This window comes from Schistocerca serialis, chromosome 7 (genome assembly GCF_023864345.2).
Source record: "Schistocerca serialis cubense isolate TAMUIC-IGC-003099 chromosome 7, iqSchSeri2.2, whole genome shotgun sequence".
Taxonomy (NCBI): Eukaryota; Metazoa; Arthropoda; class Insecta; order Orthoptera; family Acrididae; genus Schistocerca; species Schistocerca serialis.
The window spans coordinates 83,304,076-83,330,850 of record NC_064644.1 but is presented as its reverse complement, the minus strand read 5'-3'; the positions used below and the strand labels follow the sequence as shown (position 1 = coordinate 83,330,850).

The 26,775-nt window shown below is 44.8% G+C and overlaps 1 protein-coding gene across 1 annotated transcript in view; it reads right to left on the bottom strand.

The window, feature by feature from the left end:
* Positions 1–26,775, bottom strand: part of LOC126412901 (uncharacterized) — a 380,720-nt gene that overhangs the window by 134,707 nt on the left and 219,238 nt on the right. Inside the window, exon 2 of the mRNA XM_050082790.1 lies at positions 21,152–21,221. Coding sequence (XP_049938747.1) covers positions 21,152–21,221 — 70 coding nt within the window. The remainder of the gene's footprint in view (positions 1–21,151; positions 21,222–26,775) is intronic.

Below are 26,775 nucleotides of genomic sequence, written 5' to 3'. Positions count from 1 at the left end.
ATAGTTCTTGCTGTCGACTTCTTTCATCTCGATATCGTTTGTTCTTTTACTCTAACTTTTCAGATGATACTTTCACTCACACCAGTAAGTATCATATAGAGTGATCGATGTAATGATTTTTATTATTTACAAAAGTTTTGGCTGCATACCTCAGTTCCAACACTGTCAACATCTGAACAAGGGAGCGAGCACCAGCAGACTAATAACTGCTAGCGACAGAGAGTGCGTATGAAAACATTTGCGACGCTTTCACCAACATTCGTTCCACAGTTGGTTCATTTGGAATGCCTTTCTTCTCACGACTAGACTTAACTTGTTTGACTTCGTATCGTTGTTTAAAACAATGTAACTTCGTGAACTAATAAATCAGCGGATACAATGGCGCCAACAAAAATTGAAACGTGTCCTTGTTTTGAAAACCTTGATAATAGTGACTGATATCTAAAACTGTTTTAAAAATGTTATGTCTTTGAGAAATACTCCAAGCATGAAAAGGGTCTAAGCAAAAACCTTACCACAACAATAAGGTAAAATTATTTACTTTACAGCATACAAAAGAGTAAATAGAGCATTACATATTTCTTGGTATAAATCCATGACGACATGAATGGAACAAGGGAGTATATCTTAAAACGATGTTTAGGATACTGTTCAGCAGTTTTCTGATAATATGTTCTATAATTCCATATTGCAGGTACCAAATATTTAAAATAATTTGAAAACCTTAATCTGTAATTAAAACGTTGTTTGATTCAACGCTCGTCTTATTCTGTTTAAAACTTCTGAAAGCCGACTCTCTCTCTCTCCCCCCCCCCCCCCCCCCTCTCTCTCTCTCTCTCTCTCTCTTACAGATTTTAAAAATGGCTCTGAGCACTATGGGACTCAACTGCTGAGGTCATTAGTCCCCTAGAACTTAGAACTAGTTAAACCTAACTAACCTAAGGACATCACAAACATCTATGCCCGAGGCAGGATTCGAACCTGCGACCGTAGCGGTCTTGCGGTTCCCGACTGCAGCGCCTTTAACCGCACGGCCACTTCGGCCGGCTACAGATTTTAACAAAAGGAGGTGGAGCAGTTACGGTCGACAGAGAGTACCTATTCTAACATTGTAGCTGGAGTCACGGACGATGGTATTTGACGTTAGGATCGTTCTGCGCACCTACGTATGCGTTCTCCGACAGCCAAAGAGTGTTCACTACTGTCTGACCGCTCTGTTCTGAATGTCGTAGCCACAGCGAACATTAAATGTCATCGTAGCGAGTTGTTTAATGAATTTTTACTCCATTTATTGCGGGTTGTCGTCGCCGATAGCTGTGCTAAACGACAAATTCTGCACAAGGAAGCGAGAGACATAATTTGAAGCATACATGCTTGCTCCAAGCACAAGGCACGTGTACTCGTATGAGCGTACCACAGTTGTCGCATGGCACTGGCAACAATGCAATTCCCGTCCGCGATTCGACCATCGTGAACCGCCTTAATTCGTGCACCGGACTATAGCATCAAATATGAGTATGGATACTTTTCTTTAAATACTTTTGTACGAGGGTTGCGCAGAAATTAATGCACTGCATTTTCACTTCAACAATTTAAAATTACATACCCGAAAGAATGATATTTTACCTACACACCCTATTTTTCCATGTAAGCTCCATCCCCTTCTATTGCCTTTCTCCAGCGCGAAACAAGGTTCAAAATGGTTCAAATGGCTCTGAGCACTATGGGACTTATCATCTATGGTCATCAGTCCCCTAGAACTTAGAACTACTTAAACCTAACTAACCTAAGGACACCACACAACACCCAGCCATCACGAGGCAGAGAAAATCCTTGACCCCGCCGGGAATCGAACCCGGGAGCCCGGGCGCGGGAAGCGAGAACGCTACCGCACGACCACGGCGAAACAAGGGCATGTGTGCCCTGTCAGTACCAGCCTTTGTCTTGGTGGCGCAGCCAGTGCTTCACTGTGTGAATCACCTCCTCATCGTCCTCAAATGTCTTCCACGAAGTGCATCCTTTAATGGTCCAAACAAGTGGAAGTCCGAGGGCGCTAGGTCAGGCCTGTAGAATGGATGGGGTAACACTGTCCAACCCTGTTTTGCGATGTGTTCAGCAGTCGTCTGACTCGTGTGGAGCCGAGAGTTACCGTGTTGCAGCAAAACATCTCCTGAGTTGCTGCCGCATCGAAGTCACCAGAAGCGCGTCTTGAGTAGTGTTAATGTGTTGACCTATGCTTCTGAATTAATGGTATCCCAGAACACGGTGATCATGACCTTACCGGCTGAAGCAATTCCTTTGAATTTTTTCTTCTGTGGGAAGTGGGAATGCCGCTATTCCATCGACTGTCGTTTTGTTTCGGGCTCAAAATGGTGAACCCAGGTTTTATCATCTGTCATAATCCGGGACAAGATGGCCTCCTCCTCAACTTCAAAACGTTTCAACAAATCGAGACAAATGTTTTTTCTGTGCGATTTGTGATCCACCGTTAGACACCGTGGGACCCGTCTTGCACACACTTTTGAGTATCCAAGAGTGCGGCTAATTGAATCCACACTTCCTTTGCTGATTGACACTAGACTATGCACAGGCGTTTTTGTATATTCCCCACAGTTTCTCTCTCTCTGCAGTGAGAAATTCAATGACGTCACGTTGCTTGTAACGAACGTCACCTACAAACGCTACTTTGAAACTGTCCTGCCGCTACGTATCAGTCAGAAGTGACGGAAACTTGGCTCGCTCACTCAGTAGACTTGAAATAATACATACGAAACGTTTCGCACTCGTAGCATTGCTTTCGACTGAGAAAAAAATGCGGTGCATTACTTTCTGGGCAACCCTCGTAAGTAAGACATTTTTCTTGTGATATTACTCGTTACAAAGGCTTCGCTACTTTTCGTTCGATAGCGTTTCCATAGCTCTCAGGACCATATTTCCTTGCAAGTGCATACAGCATCCTGCCTGAGACTCGAGCGACATGGGTGAATGGTATAAGTGGTCCACACCCAGTGAGGAAATGGGTATCTCTTACCTGGAAATCTACATATTTGATCCTAATTCACTCCTTGGCAGGGGGAAGAATCTACGAGTATATACCTCCTATTTTCTCTATCACGCATTCGCCTGTCAATTCTATAGCTGGCGTATATTTTCCATTTGCTTCTGAATAATTTCTCTTACTTTCTCTCGTCTGCCCATTTTCAGTCGCTGGGTTTGTACGTGTACCACGTCTGCTGGGGACCATTCCTTAATCGTGTGTGCGAGTTGTGTTAAATATGTCTGCTGGCTGTAGCTGAGATGGGTAAGTGCGTGTATAAAGTGAAGTCGTGTTTGTGTTGTATGATGGCGAGAGAAGGGTGAGGGTGGAACTTGGTGGTGACACAGAGTTTATTCCCTTAAAAATAGCACCGGGGAGCCTGCTGGGTTTAACATCCCCATCCAGCGGTCCGTTCACCATCAACAGTGGCAAACACACTCCACGAGACACTGTGGGGAAGCCTGGAATTTAGTCCAGGACAGTAGGGAAAAGTGTTGCTATCGGAAACCTTACATTGGCACCTCTCCTCCTCTTGCCAGTAAAATTTCCCGGCGAATATTTATTCCGTCTCCCAGGTCCGAAATGTTTGCCTCCGAATTGAGCATCACTGTTACTGGAGCAGGTTCATAACGTATATACAGGGTGAGTCACCTAACGTTACTGCTGGATATATTTCGTAAACCACATCAAATACTGACGAATCGATTCCACAGACCGAACGTGAGGAGAGGGGCTAGCGTAATTGTTTAATACAAACCATATAAAAATGCACGGAAGTATGTTTTTTAACACAAACCTACGTTTTTTAAAATGAAACCACGTTAGTTTTGTTAGCACATCTGAACATATAAACAAATACGTAATCAATGACGTTTGTTGCATTGTAAAATGTTAATTACATCCGGAGATATTGTAACCTAAAGTTGACGCTTGAAACCTCCGACGTTCAGTTGCGTGTTGTAACAAACACGGGCCACGGTCGGCGAGCAGCATCTGCAGGGACATGTTTACGATGACGACCGTGTTTACGAGTGTGGCTGTAGTGCACTGTTGTGGTTTGGTCTAGCTGTCGCAGTGTCCGCATGTAGCGCTTGCTGCTATTGTTATTCTGCATTCGTCTCTGCACGCAGACCAACTGTAGTACAAGGTGTTACCAGACGTCTGTGATAGTGTAGTGTTGTAGGAACTGTGACCATGGTGTATTCGAACTCTGAAAAGGCGGAGATGATACTCACCTATGGCGAGTGTCGACGAAATGCAGCTGAAGCCTGCAGGATGTACGCAGAATGGTACCCGGACAGAGAGCATCCAACGTGCCGCACATTGCAAAACATCTACCGCCAACTGTATGCAACAGGTATGGTCGTAGCACGCAAACGGGTTCGTAACAGGCCCGTCACAGGAGAAGCGGGTGCATTTGGTGTGTTAGCTGCTGTTGCCATGAACCCACACATGAGTACACGGGACATTGCGAGAGCCGGTGGACTGAGTCAAAGTAGTGTCATGCGCATACTGCATCGTCACCGCTTTCACCCGTTTCATGTGTCGCTACATCAGCAATTACATGGTGATGACTTTAATCATCGAGTGCAATTCTGTCAATGGGCATTAACAGAGAATGCGTTGCAGTTCTACCTGTTTACCGATGAAGCGGGTTTCACAAACCACGGGGCAGTGATTCTACGGAACGTGCATTACTGGTCCGTGGACAATCCTCGCTGGCTCAGACAGGTAGAGCGACAGCGACCGTGGACTGTAAATGTATGGTGCGGAATCATTGGCGACCACCTCATTGGTCCTCACTTCATTGCAGGGGCCCAAACAGCTGCAACATACATCGCGTTTCTACAGAATGATCTGCCAACGTTGCTCGAAAATGTCCCACTGGAAACGCGTCGACGTATGTGGTATCAGCATGATGGTGCACCTGCACATTCCGCAATTAACACTAGGCTGACCCTTGACAGGATGTTCGACGGGCGTTTCATAGGACGTGGAGTACGCATAAATTGGCCAGCCCGTTCTCCTGATCTTACACCTCTGGACTTCTTTCTGTGGGGTACGTTAAAGGAGAATGTGTGCCGTGACGTGCCTACAACCCCAGAGGATATGAAACAACGTATTGTGGCAGCCTGCGGCGACATTACACCAAATGTACTGCGGCGTGTACGACATTCATTACGCCAGAGATTGCAATTGTGTGCAGCAAATGATGGCCAGCACACTGAACATCTATTGGCCTGACATGTCGGGACACACTCTATTCCACTCCGTAATCGAAAACGGAAACCACGTGTGTACGTGTACCTCACCCCTCATGGTACAGTACATGTGTGTCAGTGAAAAATACCAATATAAAGGTGTTAGCATGTGGACGTAATGTGCTGTTCCAGTCTCTTCTGTACCTAAGGTCCATCACAGTTCCCTTTGGATCCCTACGTAATTCGGTGCTCTCCGATACACACGATCGAACAGCGGAGGAGTGGTACTCAAGCGTCAACTTTAGGTTACAATATCTCCGGATGTAATTAACATTTTACAATGCAACAAACGGCACTGATTACGTATTTGTTTATAAGTTCAGATGTGCTAACAAAACTAACGGGGTTCCATTTAAAAAAACGTAGGTTTGTGTTAAAAAACATACTTCCGTGCATTTTTTAATGGTTTGTATTAACCAATTACACTAGCCCCTCTCCTCACGTTCGGTCTGTGGAATCGATTCGTCAGTATTTGATGTGGTTTACGAAATATATCCAGCGGTAATGTTAGGTGACTCACCCTGTATTAAACCAAAGGTGACTGTGACAGCAACATCTGACAGACATGATGTAGTACACAAGCTCCCAGCAGGACTGGACACTGAATTTTATGCACAGGTTACAATCTGTTAAAAAAAGCCTAATGATTCTGTAAGCAGCATTTTCTGATGAGAAGATAGTGGTGGTACTAGTGGGAAATTGACGTTTCAGCACGCTTAATCTCTGGCGCAAAGTGACCTGCTGACCGCGGTACCGTTAGTAATATAATATCGTGGGATTATAATCGAATTCTGCTATTGAGTTGCACAATCAAATTGGGTAGCCTCTGACATCTGTTCAAATCCATAAAGTACGATCGTCTTGAGATTGGAGTGTGGCTGGGGGAGGGTGTTGCAGGCGGCCCATGATGATACTGACGGCGTCAGAACAGTTATGTTGTTTGTCTTGTTGAAGTTCAACGATGTGTTGCTCAATTCGTGTCGTCACCATCTTGAAAGCATTGTTGATTATCAAAACTTTCTGGCAGATTAGAATTATGTATCGGATCGGGATTTGAACCAGTGATCTTACCTACTGAGCTATCCAAGCACGACCCACGAACCGCCCTCAAAGCGCCATCTTCGCCAACAACTACCGTAAGAAGTTCAGAGTTGTTCTTCTGTTTGCTGGCGGCTATGGCCGAGCGGTTCTAGGCGCTTCAGTCCGGAACGGCGCGCCTGCTACGGTCGCAGGTTCGAATCCTGCCTCGGGCATGGATGTGTGTCATGTCCTTACGTTAGTTAGGTTTAAGTAGTCTAGGAGACTGATGACCTCAGACGTTAAGTCCCAAGTGCTCAGAGCCATTTGAACCATTTCTTCTTCTGTTTACCTTGCAGGACTAGCTCTCCCTAGTCCAGGGGTTCCCAGACTTTTTGTCACTGCGTACCACTTGACATTTCCAGTAACCTGGACGTACCACGATAGACTGTTCACTTCTTAACTATCCCCGGGGTTGGGGGACGGGGACGGTAGGCGAAACATTATGCGACAGACTGCCGTAGGGGTGCAAGCTTTGTTCACATCACACGCCATGTAACGTAACACACAACAAAACGACGGTAACAACGATGAACTGTTCACTGCCTAATGATTACTGCAGCGCCACGCATTGGCATACCGCATAAGTTGGCAGAAGTTGCAAAGAGGCACGAAAGCTTTCTAACAACCACAGACAATACCCGACTGTCGTATCGGCCGCCGCACAGCAGCCGTCAAATCGGCGCGGCGTGCTACAACAACCGCTGGCGCCGCACACGATGTCAACAACGGGCGCAAGTGAATGCGTCGTCGCGGGGTTAACGGCAGCGTACACACCACTATCGATACGGATTACCTTGGCGGCGCTGCCCTTGCCACCAGGGTGAGCAACCGTATAAGGGCGCCATCTACCAACACTCTAATTGGCCGGACCTGCGGATTTAAGCGAGCTCCCTGAGCCCGTTTAACCAGTTCAATCTTCGCCGATGACTGTGTTACTACCCGGCTGCTGGATTCACGACGACCGAACCGTACTGTGGCCTCCCTGGCTGGAAAAATGGCTCTGAGCACTATGGGACTTAACATCTTAGGTCATCAGTCCCCTAGAACTACCTAAGGACACCACACACATCCATGCCCGAGGCAGGATTCGAACCTGCGACCGTAGCAGCCCCGCGGTTCCGGACTGCAGCGCTAGAACCGCACGGCTACCGCGGCCGGCCTGGCTGGAAACTTGCGACGCGTCGGTATCGACTGGTTGGCAGTGGTGGACTTGTATTCTCTACTAGTGACTCTGATTTCTCCTTGGCGCTACAGCCAGCGAAGTGTTGTATAGTCGAACTTAAGTTTTGTTTTGAGTGACGGAAGGTCAAATAAATTTGGTTATCACGGAATATTCGTTGTGTTATAGTGCGGACATTACACCGACAGAAAAATCGCCAACGTCGAAACATTCCCGGCCCCTGCCCCAGGCTGTGGCTAAGCCATTTCTCCGCAATATCCTCTCTCCCCAGATCACTAGTCCCGCAAGCTATGCACAACCGTTGTGAAGCTTGGAGAGTAGGAGATAGATACTGGAGGAAGTTGTGAGGCTGGTTCTTGAATTACGTTTAGTTAGCTCAGTCTGTAGAGGATTCGCCTGCAAAAGGCAAAGGTTCTGGGTTCGATTCCAGAATCGGCACACAGTTTTAATATGCTAGTAAGTTTCAAATCAGCGCAGACTCCGCTGCAGAGTGACAATTCGTTCTGGATTGCTGATGATGTAGTGGCCACGATGCCGACATCAGGGTCGCCGAACTGGCAAAGTGAAACGATAACGGGGGCCCAAGACTAGGCAGGAGACGGCGGCTTGCAGACGTTCTCGGCTGTTACACGCTCCTGCAATCAAGAAGTTTGATTTCGCACGCTCTGGCCGGCGTTGGCGTTTCGAAGAGAAAAAAACTTGAGTGCTGTGCTATAAAGTGAAAGTCCTCGACGTAAAACAGTGGCAACATCGCTACTGCAGCAGAAGACCCCGTCACGCTGGCGACCTCGGCCTTTCTAAATGAATTCGAGGCGTAGGATTGGTGAGCGTGTGACTGTAACATGGCCGGAATCTCCATCTGCAAATGCCCCATGAGAGATAGAAAGCCCAGTATAAGAAAACTTGGTCTGAGAAAACGAACACGTAGGAGAGTATAGCACACCATCTCTTTCTCTGGCGCCAGGGCTGCAGTTAAGCTCCTGTGCTTTCTCTGTACGTAAATGTTTTTAGTGTCAGTCGTGCGTGTCTGAGAGTGTGGCGATTTGATATGTCAGTCCAGTCTCATTGCACAGCAGAGCTTCAGTTCATTTAATGAGGTAATTTTGCTGTCAAAACCCCTGCTTTTATTTGTGTTTATCAGGAAGTGGAACTGTGCCCCCAATTCTCACGCACTTCAGCAAAACACTTGTTTTGCAAATTGAAAAACAATACCCATTCCATATATACAGGGTGTTACAAAAAGGTACGGCCAAACTTTCAGGAAACATTCCTCACACACAAATAAAGAAAAGATGTTATATGGACATGTGTCCGGAAACGCTTAATTTCCATGTTAGAGCTCATTTTAGTTTCGTCAGTATGTACTGTACTTCCTCGATTCACCGCCAGTTGGCCCAATTGAGGGAAGTTAATGTTGACTTCGGTGCTTGTGTCGACATGCGACTCATTGCTCTACAGTACTGGCATCAAGCACATCAGTACGTAGCATCAACAGGTTAGTGTTCATCACGAACATGGTTTTGCAGTCAGTACAATGTTTACAAATGCGGAGTTGGCAGATGCCCATTTGATGCATGGGGCAATAGCCGTGGCGCGGTACGTTTGTATCGAGACATATTTCCAGAACGAATGTGTTCCGACAGGAAGACGTTCGAAGCAATTGATCGGCGTCTTAGGGAGCACGGAACATTCCAGCCTATGACTCGCGACTGGGGAAGACCTAGAACGACGAGGACACCTGCAATGGACGAGGCAATTCTACGTGCAGTTGACGATAACCCTCATGTCAGCGTCAGAGAAGATGCTGCTGTACAAGGTAACGTTGACCACGTCACTGTATGGAGAGTGCTACTGGAGAACCAGTTGTTTTCGTACCATCTACAGCGTGTGCAGGCACTATCAGCAGCTGATTGGCCTCCACGGGTACACTTCTGCGAATGGTTCATCCAACAATGTGTCAATCCTCATTTCAGTGCAAATGTTCAGTGCAAATGTACTCCACAAATTACATTAGAAGCGTAACAGAGCCAAACACTCGGCGAAGTAAGGAACCAGAAAAAGAAATGTCGGGTACGGCCTTTCTGCCATACATTCCCAGAGTCACGGACAGAATCGGCCGTATATTGCGCAAACATGGCGTAAAGACGATTTTCAAACCGACAAGGAAGATCAAAGAGTGTCTTAGATCGGCGAAGGAGAAAAGAGACCCACTTGCAATGTCAGGAATATACCGTATACTATGCACAGGCGGAAAAGTTTTGGTTCAAATGGCTCTGAGCACTATGGGACTCAACTGCTGAGGTCATTAGTCCCCTAGAACTTAGAACTAGTTAAACCTAACTAACCTAAGGACATCACAAACATCCATGCCCGAGGCAGGATTCGAACCTGCGACCGGGAAAAGTTTTGGCCGGAATGACTGGACGATCCATTAACACCAGAATCAAAGAGCATAAGCGACATTGCAGGTTGGGGCAGGTGGAGAGCACGCACTGAATGAGACCGACCACGTAATAAAATTCGCCGACACGGAAGTTCTGGCTGTAGAGAAGCACTATCACACGCGCTTGTTTAGAGAAGCTGTAGAAATACAAAAACACGCGAACAGTTTGAACAAGAAAGAGGAAAGCCTTAAGGTAAACGAATCCTGGCTTCCCGTACTGCAGCGAACGACCGTCGCAGGTAGCAAGAAGAGAACCGCACCGGAAATGACCGCGGAGAAGCCCTCGGACGTTGGCGCGCCAGGTACATATAGTCTGCGGCCGCGAGCTCGGCTCCAGTTCACCACCGGCAATGGAGGGTGAAGCTTTGACAATGCCAGCCACTCGTGCTGGCGAAACGTCAGAAAAATCATTAGATGAACGTCGGCCGAAGAACTCGAGACAGAAGCCAATAGGCAGTTTGTCAACAAGTGGCCACGAAGGCCTTGACAGTTTTGTACTTTGAACATTTCCTGTAACAAAGTGTTTGAAGTCACGCTGGTACGTTCTGTTGCTGTGTGTTTCCATTGCATGATTAATGTAATTTGAAGAGAAGTAATAAAATGAGCTCTAACATGGAAAGTAAACGTTTCCGGGCATATAACATATTTCCTTTCTTTGTGTGTGAGGAATGTTTCCTGAAAGTTTGGCCGTACCTTCTTGTATAGTGATTATAGCTAAACCGCAGCTACTCGCAGGAGTCCAGTGTGGGGTATAATTATCGTATGGCAGCGATACTTGGAAGATACGCTAATACTTTAATACGGTAGTGATCGGAACTGAAAAAAAAAATGTTCCAACTATGGCCACCAGGTGCATATCTGGCGCAGTGTACTGCTTGTATGACGATATGACATCCACACTTTCATGTAACAAACTATAACGTGAGTGAACAGCACGGCTATCGAGAAAAGAGAGCGTGTGCTGTGAGAGAAACTGTTTTATGTGAACAGCTGCAGTTACAGCGCTGCGTTGGGAGAGTACCGCCGACTTAGGTCTGAGGAAAAGCCACGTGCCATTAAATGCTTTGAAGAAGATGATAATGAAATTCTAAAACATAGCTGAGCTTGGTATGTCACCTGGGAGAGGAAGGCGTCCTATCCCCGTTCAAGTTACAGACGAGGTTGCTGTTGCCGTAACTGACCGTGCAGCACGTGCCACAGTTAGTTCAAATGGCTCTGAGCACTATGGGACTTAACTTCTAAGGTCATCAGTCGCCTAGAACTTAGAACTACTTAAACCTAACTAACCTAAGGACATCACACACATCCATGCCCGAGGCAGGATTCGAACCTGCGACCGTAGCGGTCGCTCGGTTCCAGACTATAGCGCCTAGAACCGCTCGGCCAGCCACAGTTAGTGCTAACGCTCGTGCAGAGTGATCAGAACTGTCTATCCCATGGTCGACAGTACTGAAAGTTTTGCGGTCTATCTTACACCGGTACCCGTACAAAATCCAGATGATGCAGCAACTGAAACATCATGATTCGCAGCAACGTTCTGAAGTTGCTCTTCGTTTTCTGGCGTGACATAATTCTATGGAGAGACGAGGCGTATTTTACACTACAGAACTACTTAAGCCTAACTAACCACAGAACTTTGGGGCACTGTTAAACCGAATATTGGGTACGAATAGCTACCGCAGTCGCCGTATCTGATTGTGATGACGTTTGGTTTGTGGGGCGCTCAACTGCGGGGTCTTCAGCGCTCGTACAAAGTCCCATTTTTGACATACTCCAATTTTTACACAGTTCAATTAGCCGCTGTCTCTAATGATGATGATGGTGATGAAATGATGAGGCAATACAAACACTCAGTCCCCGAGCAGAGAAGATCCCCAACCCGGCTGGGAATCGAACCCGGGACCCCGTGATCCAGAGGCAGCAACGCTAGCCACTAGACCACGAGCTGCGGACATATGTGATTGTGTGGTGCCGGTTCACAAGCACATTTACTTTCGGTACATTGTTGTTGTTGTGGTCTTCAGTCCTGAGACTGGTTTGATGCAGCTCTCCATGCTACTCTATCCTGTGCAAGCTTCTTCATCTCCCAGTACCTACTGCAGCCTACATCCTTCCGAATCTGCTTAGTGTATTCATCTCTTGGTCTCCCTCTACGATTTTTACCCTCCACGCTGCCCTCCAATACTAAACTGGTGATCCCCTGATGCCTCAGAACATGTCCTACCAACCGATCCCTTCTTCTGGTCAAGTTGTGCCACAAACTTCTCTTCTCCCCAATCCTATTCAATACTTCTTCATAAGTTATATGATCTACCCATCTAATCTTCAGCATTCTTCTGTAGCACCACGTTTCGAAAGCTTCTATTCTCTTCTTGTCTAAACTATTTATCGTCCACGTTTCACTTCCATACATGGCTACACTCCATACAAATACTTTCAGAATCGACTTCCTGACACTTAAATCTATACTCGATGTTTCTCTTCTTCAAAAATGCCTTCCTTGCCATAGCCAGTCTACATTTTATATCCTCTCTACTTCGACCATCATCAGTTATTTTGCTCCCCAAATAGCAAAACTCCTTTACTACTTTAAGTGTCTCATTTCCTAATCTAATTCCCTCAGCATCACCCGACTTAATTCGACTACATTCCATTATCCTCGTTTTGCTTTTGTTGATGTTCATCTTATACCCTCCCTTCAAGACACTGCCCATTCCGTTCAACTGCTCTTCCAAGTCCTTTGCTGTGTCTGACAGAATTACAATTCTTTGAAAAGAATACATCCAGAGGGCATGTCGGGTGTACCGTGTCTTCTGCACGTTATCGAGACCTCCTTGTACAGCTTTGGAACAGCGCAACTGTGTGGAAATAATTCTTTTCTTGCAAGGTGGGCACACCTCATGTCGCTCGCTTTGTGAAAGACCTGCTTAATGCAACCATCCGCGAATGTGTTATCTTCAGAGAATCTCCAGATACATGAGCTGCAAACTCACCTGATCTGAAACCGTGTGACTTTTGACTCCGGGGACGTCCCAAAGAATGTGTTTACCAGAGACGCTTCGGTCTCTACCTGATCTGAAGACCAATGCACAAGAACACGCTCCTTCGATTTCACCGGAACTGCTGTGAGCCATTGTTGATCACGTCGTTTTACGGACGCAGCATCTCGTCGACGTCTCCTGTGGTCATATTGACCAAATTGTGTCCTTGGTGGTTAATAGTAAAATCAACATTATGCATTTCTCTCTTGTTTGTCCTTTCTGCCCCATCCCCTTCGTAATACGTTACATGGAAACATTTCTACAATACCTTACATGGAAACATTTCTACACGTTTTCCTTGCATTCACAGTCCCAGATTTGCGCCTGGTGGACAAATTTGAACTAATTTTTTTTGCATAGTAAATCGGTTGTGCATTAAAGCATTAGAATATCTATCAAGCTTCGCTGCCATATGATAGAGCCCGGCTTCACCGCCGTGAGTAGATGCCTTTTAATTATAACCAGACGGTACAATGATTTCCAACAAGTAAGTAAAAATCACAACAGAAGTAACTTGGAGAAAAGTACTCCTGACGACTCCACTATATTCAGACCGATTGTGTCCTCTGTGCGTCGTAAATTACTTAATGTTTGTTAGAAGGACGGCTGATTGTTTTATGAGAAGGAGAAGGATGGTGGTCTTGGTTAAATGGCGTCGAGGTTTTGTTTACTGGACAAATGCAGTGCAGGGCAGTTGATAGACTGGCAGCTGAGACGCAGGTTGAGGTGGAGGTGTGGCTACATGTTGCTTGGTTGGTTGGCTGATTGGGGGGGGGGGGAACCAAACAGCGAGGTCATCGGTCCCATCAGGTTGGGGAAGGAGGGGGAGGGAAGTCAGCCGTACCCTATCGAAGGGACATCCCGCTATTTGCCTTAAGCGATTTAGGGAAATCACGGAAAACCTAAATCATGATGGCCGGACGGGGGATTGAACCGTCGTCCTCCCGAATGCGAGTCGAGCGTGCTCAACACTGCGCCCCATCGCCCGGTGTGTCTACATGTCCCTCCTCCATTTTGACTGTGGCAAAAGGTTTCACCCAGACATTCGCCATCCAGAAGGTTCAGCCCATGTCGATCTACATAAAAGAATTTTAATAAAAAAATTCGCCAAACAGCGGTGCAAATTGAGAAGTTCTTTTACTTTATTTTCGCTACGAGTTGCGGCAAGCGAAAATAGAACGAAAGGACTTTTCAGTTTGCACGACTGTTATTAACAATTTCAGCCAACGAATGAGTTAACAAAGGAATAACATTCGTTCCAAAGCTATCTGATGTCCATTACGTGAAGCTGCGTGAAGTACATAGATCCACTGTGTAATGAGTGTAATCTTAAACTTCAACGATCAAAAGTCGTTACTACAGTATATTCTTACACAGTTCCACTGGCTGCGATTCGCACTTTTTGTCATAGAGCCTGGACAGGATGAGGAAGAGATTGATTTGATAGCAGACAATAAAGAGAAGTACATAAACTTTGGTGAGCAAATGAGTAACGTAAGGATAAGATTTATTACAGCCTGTAGATTCACTACATCGTCACTGAACCATCTGCCTACCTTGACGCGTGCACTGTGTGCGGTCGGGCCTGTCGCTCGGCTTTGCTCGGTTCTTCTCGGAACTACCCGGCACAGCTCGACATTTCATTTAGCACTGCGGTGCGACAGTTTTGGTCGGCACAACTCCCTGAGTTCGGCAGAATAATCATGGTGTCAGCGCTGATAATCCTTCGCCATTTGTTCGTAGTGCGAAGGACGTTCACAGATCCAGCGGCAGTTTGCACAAAAAGAGGCTGCGTAGCGATCTATAGTCACAATCCTTTAAAATGAATGGGAATGACAGAAGATTCGGATGAGAATCCTCAATTCGCATAAGCCACGAGTACTGCGTATTTGCAATGAAACAACATTACAATACCGTACAGAAAGAATTTAAGGATTTAGTTGACAACGGGAGAGCAAACGATTACAACAATCGACAGACAGGAATCATTTCTCTGTATATCAAGAAGCGCTTTCTACTAAATTTGCAGACATGGAGAACGTGAAGAAATTGATGCTGCGAATAGTGAAATTTCTGATGTTGCATCCATTATCCCATTTTCAGTTGCGGTAGTTTTCAATGGAAGTGAAGGAAGAGTATGGAGACTCCGCATTTTACTGCAGAGTACGTTGGTCATGTAAAGAGGCATTTCTGGAACGACTTTTCGATTTAAAACTCACTGTTGTTGAATTTATGAAGGAAAAATGAGTGCAGGAACGAAAATTAGAACATCCGAAATGGATTGCAGACTTCACATTTTAAGTGGACTTCCTGCACACTGCAGAAAAGACATTGCAACGTAACTTCTTTCTGATTTGATGGGGATGTGTTTAAAAAGAAAACCACGTTGTAGAAGGGACACACTATGACAAAGACAGTCCAGTTCCATAAGATCACTGGCGTTAAAGACAACACAAGGTTTAAAGAATTCATTGTGGCCTTGAAAGAATTACGATAGTTTTATGAAGGTTTTGAGAACATCTTTTTCCAGCCTGATTTCAAGACCGTTTGCATTTAAGTTGGAAGCGCTCTTGTGCATGTGCAGATGTAACTGATTGACATAGAAGGTAATCCCAATTTTAATGACAGACCTTTCTACATTAAAACTGTCCAGGATATCAACATTGCTTTCTTCAAGAAGAGTTTCCAAGTCTCAATAATGAGGTTGCAAAAGTACTACAATATTTCGATCAACATATTTGTGTAAAAGAGTTTTTTCTATTATTCTATGAAAATCACTGTGAAGTACACGGCAGAGAGTACTTAGCGTTGCAGCACATATTTGGGTTTCTTGCCGTTCCTATCGTGTCTACAGAGCGGGAAAAATGACTGCCCAAATGCCTCGGTTCGTGCTGTAATTAGTCTAATCTCTTCTTCATAGCCCCTATGGTATCGATACGGGGGATAAAGAATATCTCCAGAGTCTTCACCTAATACTGGATCTCAAAGCTTTGTAAGTAGGTTCTCGTGGAATAACTGGCGTTCGTTTTCAAGCGTCTATCAGTCCAGCTTTTTCAACATACCCTTGACACTCTCCTGTAAGTCAAACAAATCTGTGACCATTCCAGCCGTCTTTCTTTGTAAGCGTTCAGTGTCGCCTGTTACCCTTATCCGTTATGGGCCGCACACAACTCAGCAATATTGTAAGTCAGGATGCATAAGTAATTTCTAACCACTCGTCTTTTTAGAGTGACTGCACTTTACTACTTACTTACCAGTCAACAGAATCTGCCACCTGTGTTACCTCCAACCGAGTCTATGTGACGTTTCCAGTTCATATCTTGAATAGAACTGTGACTCACTGATATTGTAATCATAGGATACTAGTTTTCCGTGTTTTGTGAAGTGTACAATTTAACATTTCTGAACAATAAAGCAAGTTGCCATCTTTGAACAACTTTGATACCATATCAGGATCGGACAGTATATTTGGACAGCTTTTTGCGATAGTACTTCATTCACGATAACTGCATCATGTGCAGAACGACTGAAGTTACTATCAATATCGCTTGCCAGGTCATTAATATACAACATGAACAACACGAGTTCCTACACACTTCCCCGAGGTTACTTCTACATCTCCTGATGACTCTCCATCTAAGATAACATACTGCATTCTCCCTACCAATAAATCATTAGTCTAGTCAAAAACTTTGTTTGAGACCGAATATAATCTTACTTTTGTTAATAACTGTCGTCGTGGTACCGAATCAGATACTTTTAGAAATTCAAGAACTGAGATAAGCGCAAGTTGGCTTACCAATCATTGATGTTTTCAGAATTCATGCTGATCCACATGAAGGAGGTCATTCTGTTGGAGAAATCTCATTACTGCGAACTTCACAAAACGAAAACACATAGTATCCTATGACCACAATCTCAATGAGTCACAACTGGAATCGGCTAATTCCTACAAATACCTGGATGTAACACTTTGTAGCGATATGAAAGGGAATAATCACATACGCTCAGTCGTGGGTAAAGCGGATGGTAGACTTCGGATTATTCGTAGAATACTGGGAAAATACAATCAGTCTAGAAAGGAGATTACTTAAAAATCACTCGTGTAATCCAATCTGGAATACTGCTCAAGTCTGCGCGATCCATGCCAAATAGGACTAAAGGGGATATTGAACGTGTACGGAGAGGGGCAGCACAAATAGTCACAGGTCTGTTTGACACGTGGAAGAGTGTCACAGGTGATGTAGGGAAGTAGCCTACTCATGCCGTAGTAAATTCACATCAGTCTTTCCATTGTGTGCCAGCCAGTCCGTTGTAACTAGCTCTGACGTCATAAATGTTGCGCAATACTTTAAAAATCAAGCAAATAACCTAAAACTGTTCTAGCATGTCAGGAGTAATACTAAAGTAATATGTGTTGAATATCAGTTCAATAACTTTAACCATTTTCGAAATTTGGACGTTTTTCTGTAAAAATCATTGGCGCAACAGAAAAGAGCTAGAGACTTCAAAATTTATAATTAGATTCCTTTTTCATAATAATTTAATAAAAACAGTACTTTGGATTTCACAAATTAAGATTTTAGTTGAAATTCATGATTTTCTGGGTTTTGTCTTAAAAATTAAGGAAGCAAGATAGATTAAGTAGGCTAATAAATAAGGCTAGGATGTTTATATTTAAGTAGAATGGAGATCTCGTGGTCGTGCGGTAGCGTTCTCGCTTCCCACGCCCGGGGTCCCGGGTTCGATTCCCGGCGGGGTCAGGGATTTTCTCTGCCTCGTGATGACTGGGTGTTGTGTGCTGTCCTTAGGTTAGTTAGATTTAAGTAGTTCTAAGTTCTAGGGGACTGATGACCATAGATGTTAAGTCCCATAGTGCTCAGAGCCATTTGAACCAACCAGAATGGAGATCCGCTATAACCATAAAGATGTGAGAAGTTTCATTTGAATGACTATAAAACTATAGCGATAGCGTATCTCCAAAGGGCCAGTTCAGAGCTCGTCTACTGCGTGCAGTGTAATTAAATTAATTCTCTCGCCCAAAATATTTAACGTAGCCACGTCAAACTTTTATTATGATTACTTACCTGTGTGCTGAATGCACATTTAAATTGAGAGCTTCATCGGGCATCAGCAAAAGAAGCTATGATTTATTCAATAACTTAATGTGGTGCATTACTAGCCCAGCGGCTAGTCGGGAGAGCCGATTTGATCAGGCATTCCCTTAGCCGTCCGCACCGCGGCTTTATATATAAGAACGCTGCGCGAGGAAGCAAGTCCCCAGTTCTCTCCAGACGCTGAATAGCACGCAATCTGTGTCGGGAGTCGCGTCGCGTCGGTATCATTGCTACAAACAGCCTCGGATGCCGTATTAAGTTACTCGAGATACGCGTACCATGAAATCATTTTCGAGTGAAGTGTTAATTCTGGGTTGACTTTAATTATCGATCTTCAGTTTGCGTATGTCGTATTTTCACGTGCCGCCGCGGGACAAACATTCTACCATTATTTAGCGTGGCGTTTGATGAACCTAATCATCAAATTTTGGCGAGCATTCATTTAAATATTTAATTTGGACAGTTATAGTGGCATCAGCGCAATAGACTCTGAAGTGCTCTGTTAGTTAGATTGTGTGGATTCTTTTGTTTTCATCTGTGACTTTCAGAATACAGGACGTTTTTTCACGACTGTTTTTGATTATAAATCCCAGACAATCTCCTAATTCCTCAGAGCTGTAACTATAAGTGTATTCTCAGATGAAGTCGGCACTAGGAATTCTAATTACAGGCTTCACGTTTTGCTAATCACTTTCTGGTTGCCAATATTGTAGTTAGAGAGCCAGTGTTGAGAACGGCGAAAGACAGCATAAATAACATTCTAAATAATAGGAACATACAACAACAACATAATTCCAAACCGCCGCCCCACAGTATGCTGAAGAAACTGAGGTGTGAAAGTCTTGAAGATAGACGTAAACTGTCCCGAGAAAGCCTACGAGTACTCACAGAGTTTCAGAGAAGTAGCTGGAAGCTGTAGCAAAATATTGCAAATAAAATATTTTTCATTTTCACTGTGATTTCCATCTCGCGACGAATTTGACTTCGAAAAAAAAAGCCCTCGTAATAAAATTCAATATCATTTAATTGCTTCCTGGGATAAGTTTATTCTTATTTGTTTCTTCAGCGTCTATTTGTCACACTCAAAATAGCGTAAATCGTAGAGCCTTTATTTAGCACGTCTTCCTCTTGGAGCGCTAACAACGCTCCTTCTCGGTGTAGGACTGGCTCTGACTTTTTGACTTCCTCTGCAACTCCTTGAGTGGGGGATGAAACCTGCCAGAATGAGAAGCAGAAAGTGGTATTGGCTATATACGAGGTATAGGTTGAGAAATGATTTGCCCTCTGGTGTTACATGTAATTCTAAAATATTTCTGTTTGCTGATGACTCTAACTTGGGAGTAAAGGATGTAGTGTGCAACATTAGCTCTCTTTCAAATAGTCCAGTTCGTGACATACGTTCATGGCTTGTAGAAAACAAACTAACGCTAGATCACAGCAAGACTCAGTTTTTAAAGTTTCTAACACCCATTCCAACAAAAGCCGACGATTTAATTTCACAGAATGGGCATATGATTAGTGAAACTGAACAGTTCAAATTTCCAGGTGTTCAGATAGTAAACTGTCGTGGAAAGCCCACATTTAGGGTCTTGTTCAAAGACTTCATGCTGTCATTTTTACTATTCGAACGGTATCTAAAGTAAGTGATCGTTCGGCACGAAAAGTAGTCTACTTTGCTTATTTTCATTCGGTTATGTCGCATGGTATTATATTTTGGGCAAACTCTTCCCATTCTCAAAGGATATTTTTGGCTCAGACACGGGCAGTTCGGGCAACAACTGGTGTGAGTTCGGCAACCTCTTGTCGACCCCTGTTCACTAGTCCGGGTACTCTGACATCGGCCTCTCAATATATACATTCTTTACTGCCGTTTCATCTTAACAATATCAACTTATTCCCGAGAATTAGCAGCTTTCACTCAGTTAATACTAGGCAGAAATCCAGTCTACAAAATGTTCAAATGGGTGTAAAATCTTATGGGACTTAACTGCTAAGGTCATCAGTCCCTAAGCTTACACTCTTCTTAACCTAAATTATCCTAAGGACAAACACACACACACACACACACACACACACCACACCAAACAGGTCATCGGTCCCATCGGGTTGGGGAAGGAGGGGGAGGGAAGTCAGCCGTACTCTATCGAAGGGACATCCCGCTATTTGCCTTAAGCGATTTAGGGAAATCACGGAAAACCTAAATCATGATGGCCGGACGGGGGATTGAACCGTCGTCCTCCCGAATGCGAGTCGAGCGTGCTAAACACTGCGCCCACTCGCCCGGTGTGTCTACATGTCCCTCCTCCATTTTGACTGTGGCAAAAGGTTCCATCCAGACATTTGCCATCCAGAAGGTTCAGCCCATGTCAATCTACATAAAAGATTTTTAATAAAGAAATTCGCCAAACAGCGGTGCAAATTGAGAAGTTCTTTTATTTTATTTTCGCTTATTTTCGCTACGAGTTTCGGCAAGCGAAAGTAGAACGAAAGGACTTTTCAGTTTGCACGACTGTTATTAACAATTTCAGCCAACGAATGAGTTAACAAAGGAATAACGTTCGCTCCAAAGCTATCTGATGTCCATTACGTGAAGCTGCGTGAAATACATAGATCCACTGTGTAATGAGTGTAATCTTAAACTTCAACGATCAAAAGTCGTTACTACAGTATATCCTTACACAGTTCCACTGGCTGCGATTCGCAGTTTTTGTCATGGAGCCTGGACAGAGTTTCCTCATGGGTCACTTCTTCTATTCTGTCGAGAAGTTCCTTAAAAAATTAAGCTGATTCCTGTGTTACATTGTTGACTGCGTTATGTAAATTTATAGCTTATCTTTTTTTTGGATTATTAGTAATAATTACATTTTATTGGTATTTACGTTCCATAACCTTAGAGATTGGCTCCTCAATTTGGTCCTATGGAACTAGACGTGTAAAAATAATTAATTAATTAATTAATTAAAATAAGTAAATATATGGAAAGTGGACTCACCTGCGGGCCATGGCAGCCGGCTTGGAGAGTGGCGGCTGCTTGCCAGCGCCCGCCTCCAGGCTGTCCGCCTCTGCAACACAAAAGCAAGGGGGGTGAGGGGTGAGTGCAGTGCAGGCAGAGCAACTCGCTGCCAACTGCGGCGTGATAAACCTAACTCCAGTGCCGACAAGGTGTTACTGTAGACGACTGTTCCAGATATTCACTCACGGAAAGATACGTTTCTACAGATTGGAAAGTCAAACTGGTATTCAAAAAGAGGAAGTAGGAATAATTCGCTGAATTACAGACCCTTATCACCGAAGTCGATTTGTAGCAAGGTTTTGGAACATGTACTGTATTCGCACATCGTGCATTACCCCGAAGAAAACGATTTATTGACAAACAGCCAACACCGACTCAGAAAATACCGTTGTTGTGAAACACAATTAGCTCTTTATACTAACGAAACCAATAAGTGCTGTCGAGGGTGGATGTCAAACTGATTCCATATTTTTATACACTAAAGAGCCAAAGAAACTGGTACACCTGCCTAATATCGTGTAGGGCCCCGATGAGCACGCAAAAGTGCCGCAACACGACGTGGAATGGACTCGACTGAAGTCTGAGATAGTGCTGGAGCGAATTGTCATCATGAATCCTTCAGGGCTGTCCGTAAGAGTTCGTGGGGGTGGAGATCTCTTCTGAACAGCACGTTGCAAGGCATCCCAGATATGATCATTAATGTTCCTGCCTGGGGAGTTTGGTGGCCAACGGAAGTGTTTAAACTCAAAGGCGTGCTCCTGGAGCCACTCTTTACCATTTCTGGACCTATGGGATGTCGCGCTGTCCTGCTCGAATTGCCGAAGTCCGTCGGAATGCACAACGGACATCAATGGATGCAGGTGATCAGACAGCATGCTTACATACGTGTCACCTGTCAGAGACGTATCTACACATATCAGGTGTCCCATATCACTACAACTGCACACGTCCACACCATTACAGAGCCTCCACCAGCTCGAATAGTCCTCTGCTGACGTACAGGATCAATGCATTCTTGAGGTTGTCTCCATACCTGTACACGTCCATCCGCTGGATACAATTTGAAACGAGACTCGTCCGATCAGGCAACATGTTTCCAGTTATTAACAGTCCAATGTCGGTGTTGTCTGGCGCAGGCGAGGCGTAAAGGTTTGTGTCGCGCAGTCTTCAAGGGTACATGAGCGAACCTTCGGCTCCGAAAGCCCATATCGATCATGTTCCGTTGAATGCTTCACACGCTGACAGTTGTTGATGGCCCAACATTGAAATCTGCAGCAAATTGCTGCTCAGAATCCTCTTCCGGCACGGTGAACGATTCTCTTCGGTCGTCATTGGTCCCTTTCTTGCAGGATCTTTTCCCTGTCGCAGTGATGTTGGAAATATGATGTTTTACCGGATTCCTGATATCCGTGGTACATTCGTAAAATGGTCGTACGGAAAAATCCCCACTTCATCGCTACCTCGGAGATGCTGTGTCCCATCGCTCGTGCACCGACTATAGCAATACGTTCAAACTCACTTAAATCTTGATAACCTGCCATTGTAAGCAGCAGTAAGCGATCTACCAATTGCGCGAGACACATGTTCTCTTATATAGGCGTTGCCGACTGTAGCGCTATATTCTGCCTGTTTACTTGTCTATGTATTTGAATATGCATGCCTATACCAGTTTCTTTGGCGCTTCAGCGTGTTTCCAGAAGGCTTTTCACACGGTTCCTCGTAAGCGACTTCTAATCAAATTGGTTGCGTATGAAGTATTGTCTCAGCTGTCCATCTGGATTCGTGAGTTCCTGTAAGAAAGGTGACAGTGCTTAATAACTGATGTAAAGTCGTCAAGTAAAACGGAAGTAATATGTGGCAGCCGGCCCGGTTAGCCGTGCAGTCTAACGCACTGCTTTCCGGGCGGGAAGTGATCCGTCCGGCAGATTAGTGTCGAGGTTCGGTGTGCCGGCCAGTCTGTGGATGGTTTTTAAGGCGGTTTTGCATTTGCCTCGGCGAATGCGGGCTGGTTCCCCTTATTCTGCCTCACTTACACTGTGCCGGCTATTGATGCCCAAACGCTTTCTCCACGTACTCGTACACAATAATTACCACGCAAACATTGGGGTTACACTCGTCTGGTGTGAGACGTTCCCGGGGGCGGGGGTCCACTGGGGGCCGAACCGCACAACAACCCTGGGTTCGGTGTGGGGTGGCGGTGGGTTAAATGGACTCCTGTAGCCTGTTGTGGGGTTGTGAACCACTGAGGGGTACGGCGGGGACGAAACCTCCCCGTCGTTTCTAGGTCCCCAGTTGCACACAATACAATACAATATGTGGCATTCCCCCAAGGAAGTTTTATAGTCTCTCTGCTGTCTCTGGTCTACGTAAATGGTTTCGGACCCAATCTGAGCAGGCCTCATATTGTTTGCAGATGATGCTCTCATTTAACGTCTTGTAAAGTCTTCGGACGATCAAAAGCAATTCCATATTATTTAGGCAAGATATCTGTATGGTGGAACTGATTCTAAAACTGTAAAGAAAAGGTTTGACGTCATCCACGTGAGTACTAAAAGGATTACGCTGAATTTCTGTTATACAATAAAGAACACAAATCTAAAGGCCGTTAACTCGACGAAATACTTAGGGATTACATTTAGGAATAACTTATATTGAAACGATCACATAGATAATTTTGTGGGAAAAGCGAATCAAAGACTGAGATGTATTGGCGGTACGCTTAGAAAATGTAACAGGTCTGCTAAGGAGACTGCCTAAATTACGCTCGTCTGTCATCTTCTAGAGTATTCCTGCGCGGTATAGGATCCACACCAGATGGAATTGTCGGAGGACGTGGATAAAGTACAAAAAGAGCCAATAAGAGTAGCTCGTTTCGTATTATTGGGAAATATGGGAGAGAGTGCCAAAAATATGATATACGAATTTGGGTGGCAATCATTAAAAACAAGGGTGTTTTTCGTTGTGGCAGGACCTTCTCGTGAAATTTATATCGCAAACATAGGAAGAAATGATCGTCATAATAAAATACGGGAAATCAGAGCTCGCAAGGAAAGATTTAAGTGTTCGTTTTTCCCGCGTGATATTCGAGAATGCAACGGTATAGAAGCCCTCTCCCGGCACTTAGGGGTGAATTGCAGAGTAAGAAACAATTTAGTTTGTCAATAACAAACCTCCCTGCAGCTCAATAACAACCTATAAAGTAGTGAAGTAGTGAGAAAAGAGATTAAGAACACTATAAATGGGCCGGCCGGAGTGGCCGTGCGGTTCTAGGCGCTACAGTCGGGAGCCGAGCGACCGCTACGGTCGCAGGTTCTAATCCTGCCTCGGGCATGGATGTGTGTGATGTGCTTAGGTTAGTTAGGTTTAATTAGTTCTAAGTTCTAGGCGACTGATGACCTCAGAAGTTAAGTCGCATAGTGCTCAGAGCCATTTGAACCACTATAAATGCACGTTTCTGTAAAGATTCGGAGCTATTTTGAATTCTGAACCGCCATTGTACCCAGAAATCAGCAAAATTACCCGTGGAAAACGAAACAACCAAAAAACCTAGATACACTGAGGGATAGCGATATCCACATGTAAAGATGGCGGTAGTATCGCTTACACAAGGTGTAAAAGGGTACTTGCACGCCCATTTGTGCTCAGCTGATTCATGTGAGAGGTTTAGTAGTCACAGACAACCACTGCCATAAATTCGTGAGAGCTCTGTTATGAATAAAAGCCTGCAGTCAGATTCCAGGGTGGGGGGGGGGGCGGAGTGCCGCCTCACGCTTCTCCCTCCCCCTCCCCTCTCGGTGGACGCCCGTGGTGGCAAATAAAACTAAGATCTTCATGTGTGCAGTCTGTGCAAATAATGATTTCCCATTTCTTTCTTAAATATATGAAGAAAATGGGCGTTTTTTATTTAATATTCGATTGTAAAGTAAATCCAATAATGTTTAGAGTGAACGGTTTTTTAATATTTAGGAGAGCTGCAACGAATTGGTGCATATGTCTATGATTAATTTTATTGCTGCCTGTTGGCGGGGCTAGAAAGGCAGTTGGTGAGTGAGAAAGAATGTGAGTAAGAACATTCTAACAAAACGCTCTTGTCTCACCAGGTGGGAGTGTTAAAAAACGTGATAAACATAGTGTCCTGTATTCTGGACGACGCGTAAGTTATCCAGACAATTACCCATACTACATTCATCGAATATTTGAGAATGAGACCATTTGCGACTTCCAACGGACTTTACATATAATTTCAAACCGCTACGAAACGTCTTCTGGCTGACAGCCTCCAAGAAATGATGAAAGAAAAAAAGCTGCAATCAACGGTGATTTTCTATTAACCTTTAGCATGATTTCAACGGATTTAAATCAGTCAGTAAAGCTCTGTCCACATGAAATGTGTCGACAACGTTCTGTACTTCTTCTTGGTATTAGTGTCTTAAGGTTCTGACACGGGCGAGTATGACCTCAGTTGTTTTTGCGCCCTCAAACAATACAAACGGTCTGTACACCGATCAGTTAAAGTTAAGGACCCTAGAATCAAGGGCATGTCACATCAGTAAAACCAATGTCTTAAAATAACAGACGATGTTAATAGGTGCACGCTGGGATGGCATGACCTTTTAATTTATTACTTCTTCTCTCCCAAGTCTATGCACAATACATTTTGCAAGCAATATCCACATCCATCACTGAATGAACCTGCTAAATTATATCGTTGTACTAGACATTTATCGGTAGATATGACGTTTTGTATGTGGGAGTTCGATGATTTAAAAACCAACGGTGAGGGTGTTTAGTGGTTGAACGCTAGTCTACACTTCCCAAGCAGTGGTATGCCGGTTCATCTCGTTCTGCGCCACCTGCAAGAGCCTCTAGCTGCTGGTGACGACTAATTTATCCGATACGATGTTACAGTGGCTATGTTTGCAAGAAGTACGATGGAATGTTCCTTCGCATATATATTCATGTCTGAAGGAACACGCACTGCGGCGACTACAGCCGTTATGAGATACAGGAAATGTATTCGCATTTCGAATACGGGCAACCTACAACTGCACAAAGGAATAAGGGCAATGACAGTTAATGCCGGTCTAGGACTTGAGCCCGAATTTTCCGCTTGTCGCGGGCGGTCGCAATAACAGTTTCGGCTGTCCGTACACAGTTCACTGCCAGACTGAAACTAGCATATGTCGTCGACCATGGGTCATTAACCTGCAGTCGTACACTTGCTGTAATTCGTGTACGGGGGTGGCATTTAATTGAAAGTCTCTAGCGTGGTATCGGCGCCGCGCGGGATTAGCCGAGCGGTCTGGAGCGCTGCAGTCATGGTCTGTGCGGCTGGTCACGGCGGAGGTTCGAGTCCTCTCTCGGGCATGGGTGTGTGTGTTTGTCCTTGGGATACTTTAGGTTAAGTAGTGTGTAAGCTTAGGGACTGATGACCTTAGCAGTTAAGTCCCATAAGATTTCAACTACATTATTAGTGGTATCTGCGGATAAATACGATAGCGAAGTGCGCGTGTTTGTGAGAAGTACCATGCAATGTTCCCTCAGACTACAAGCACTGAATTATCGTTTCTATCCGCCGAGACTGTCGATTAAATGACCTCCCA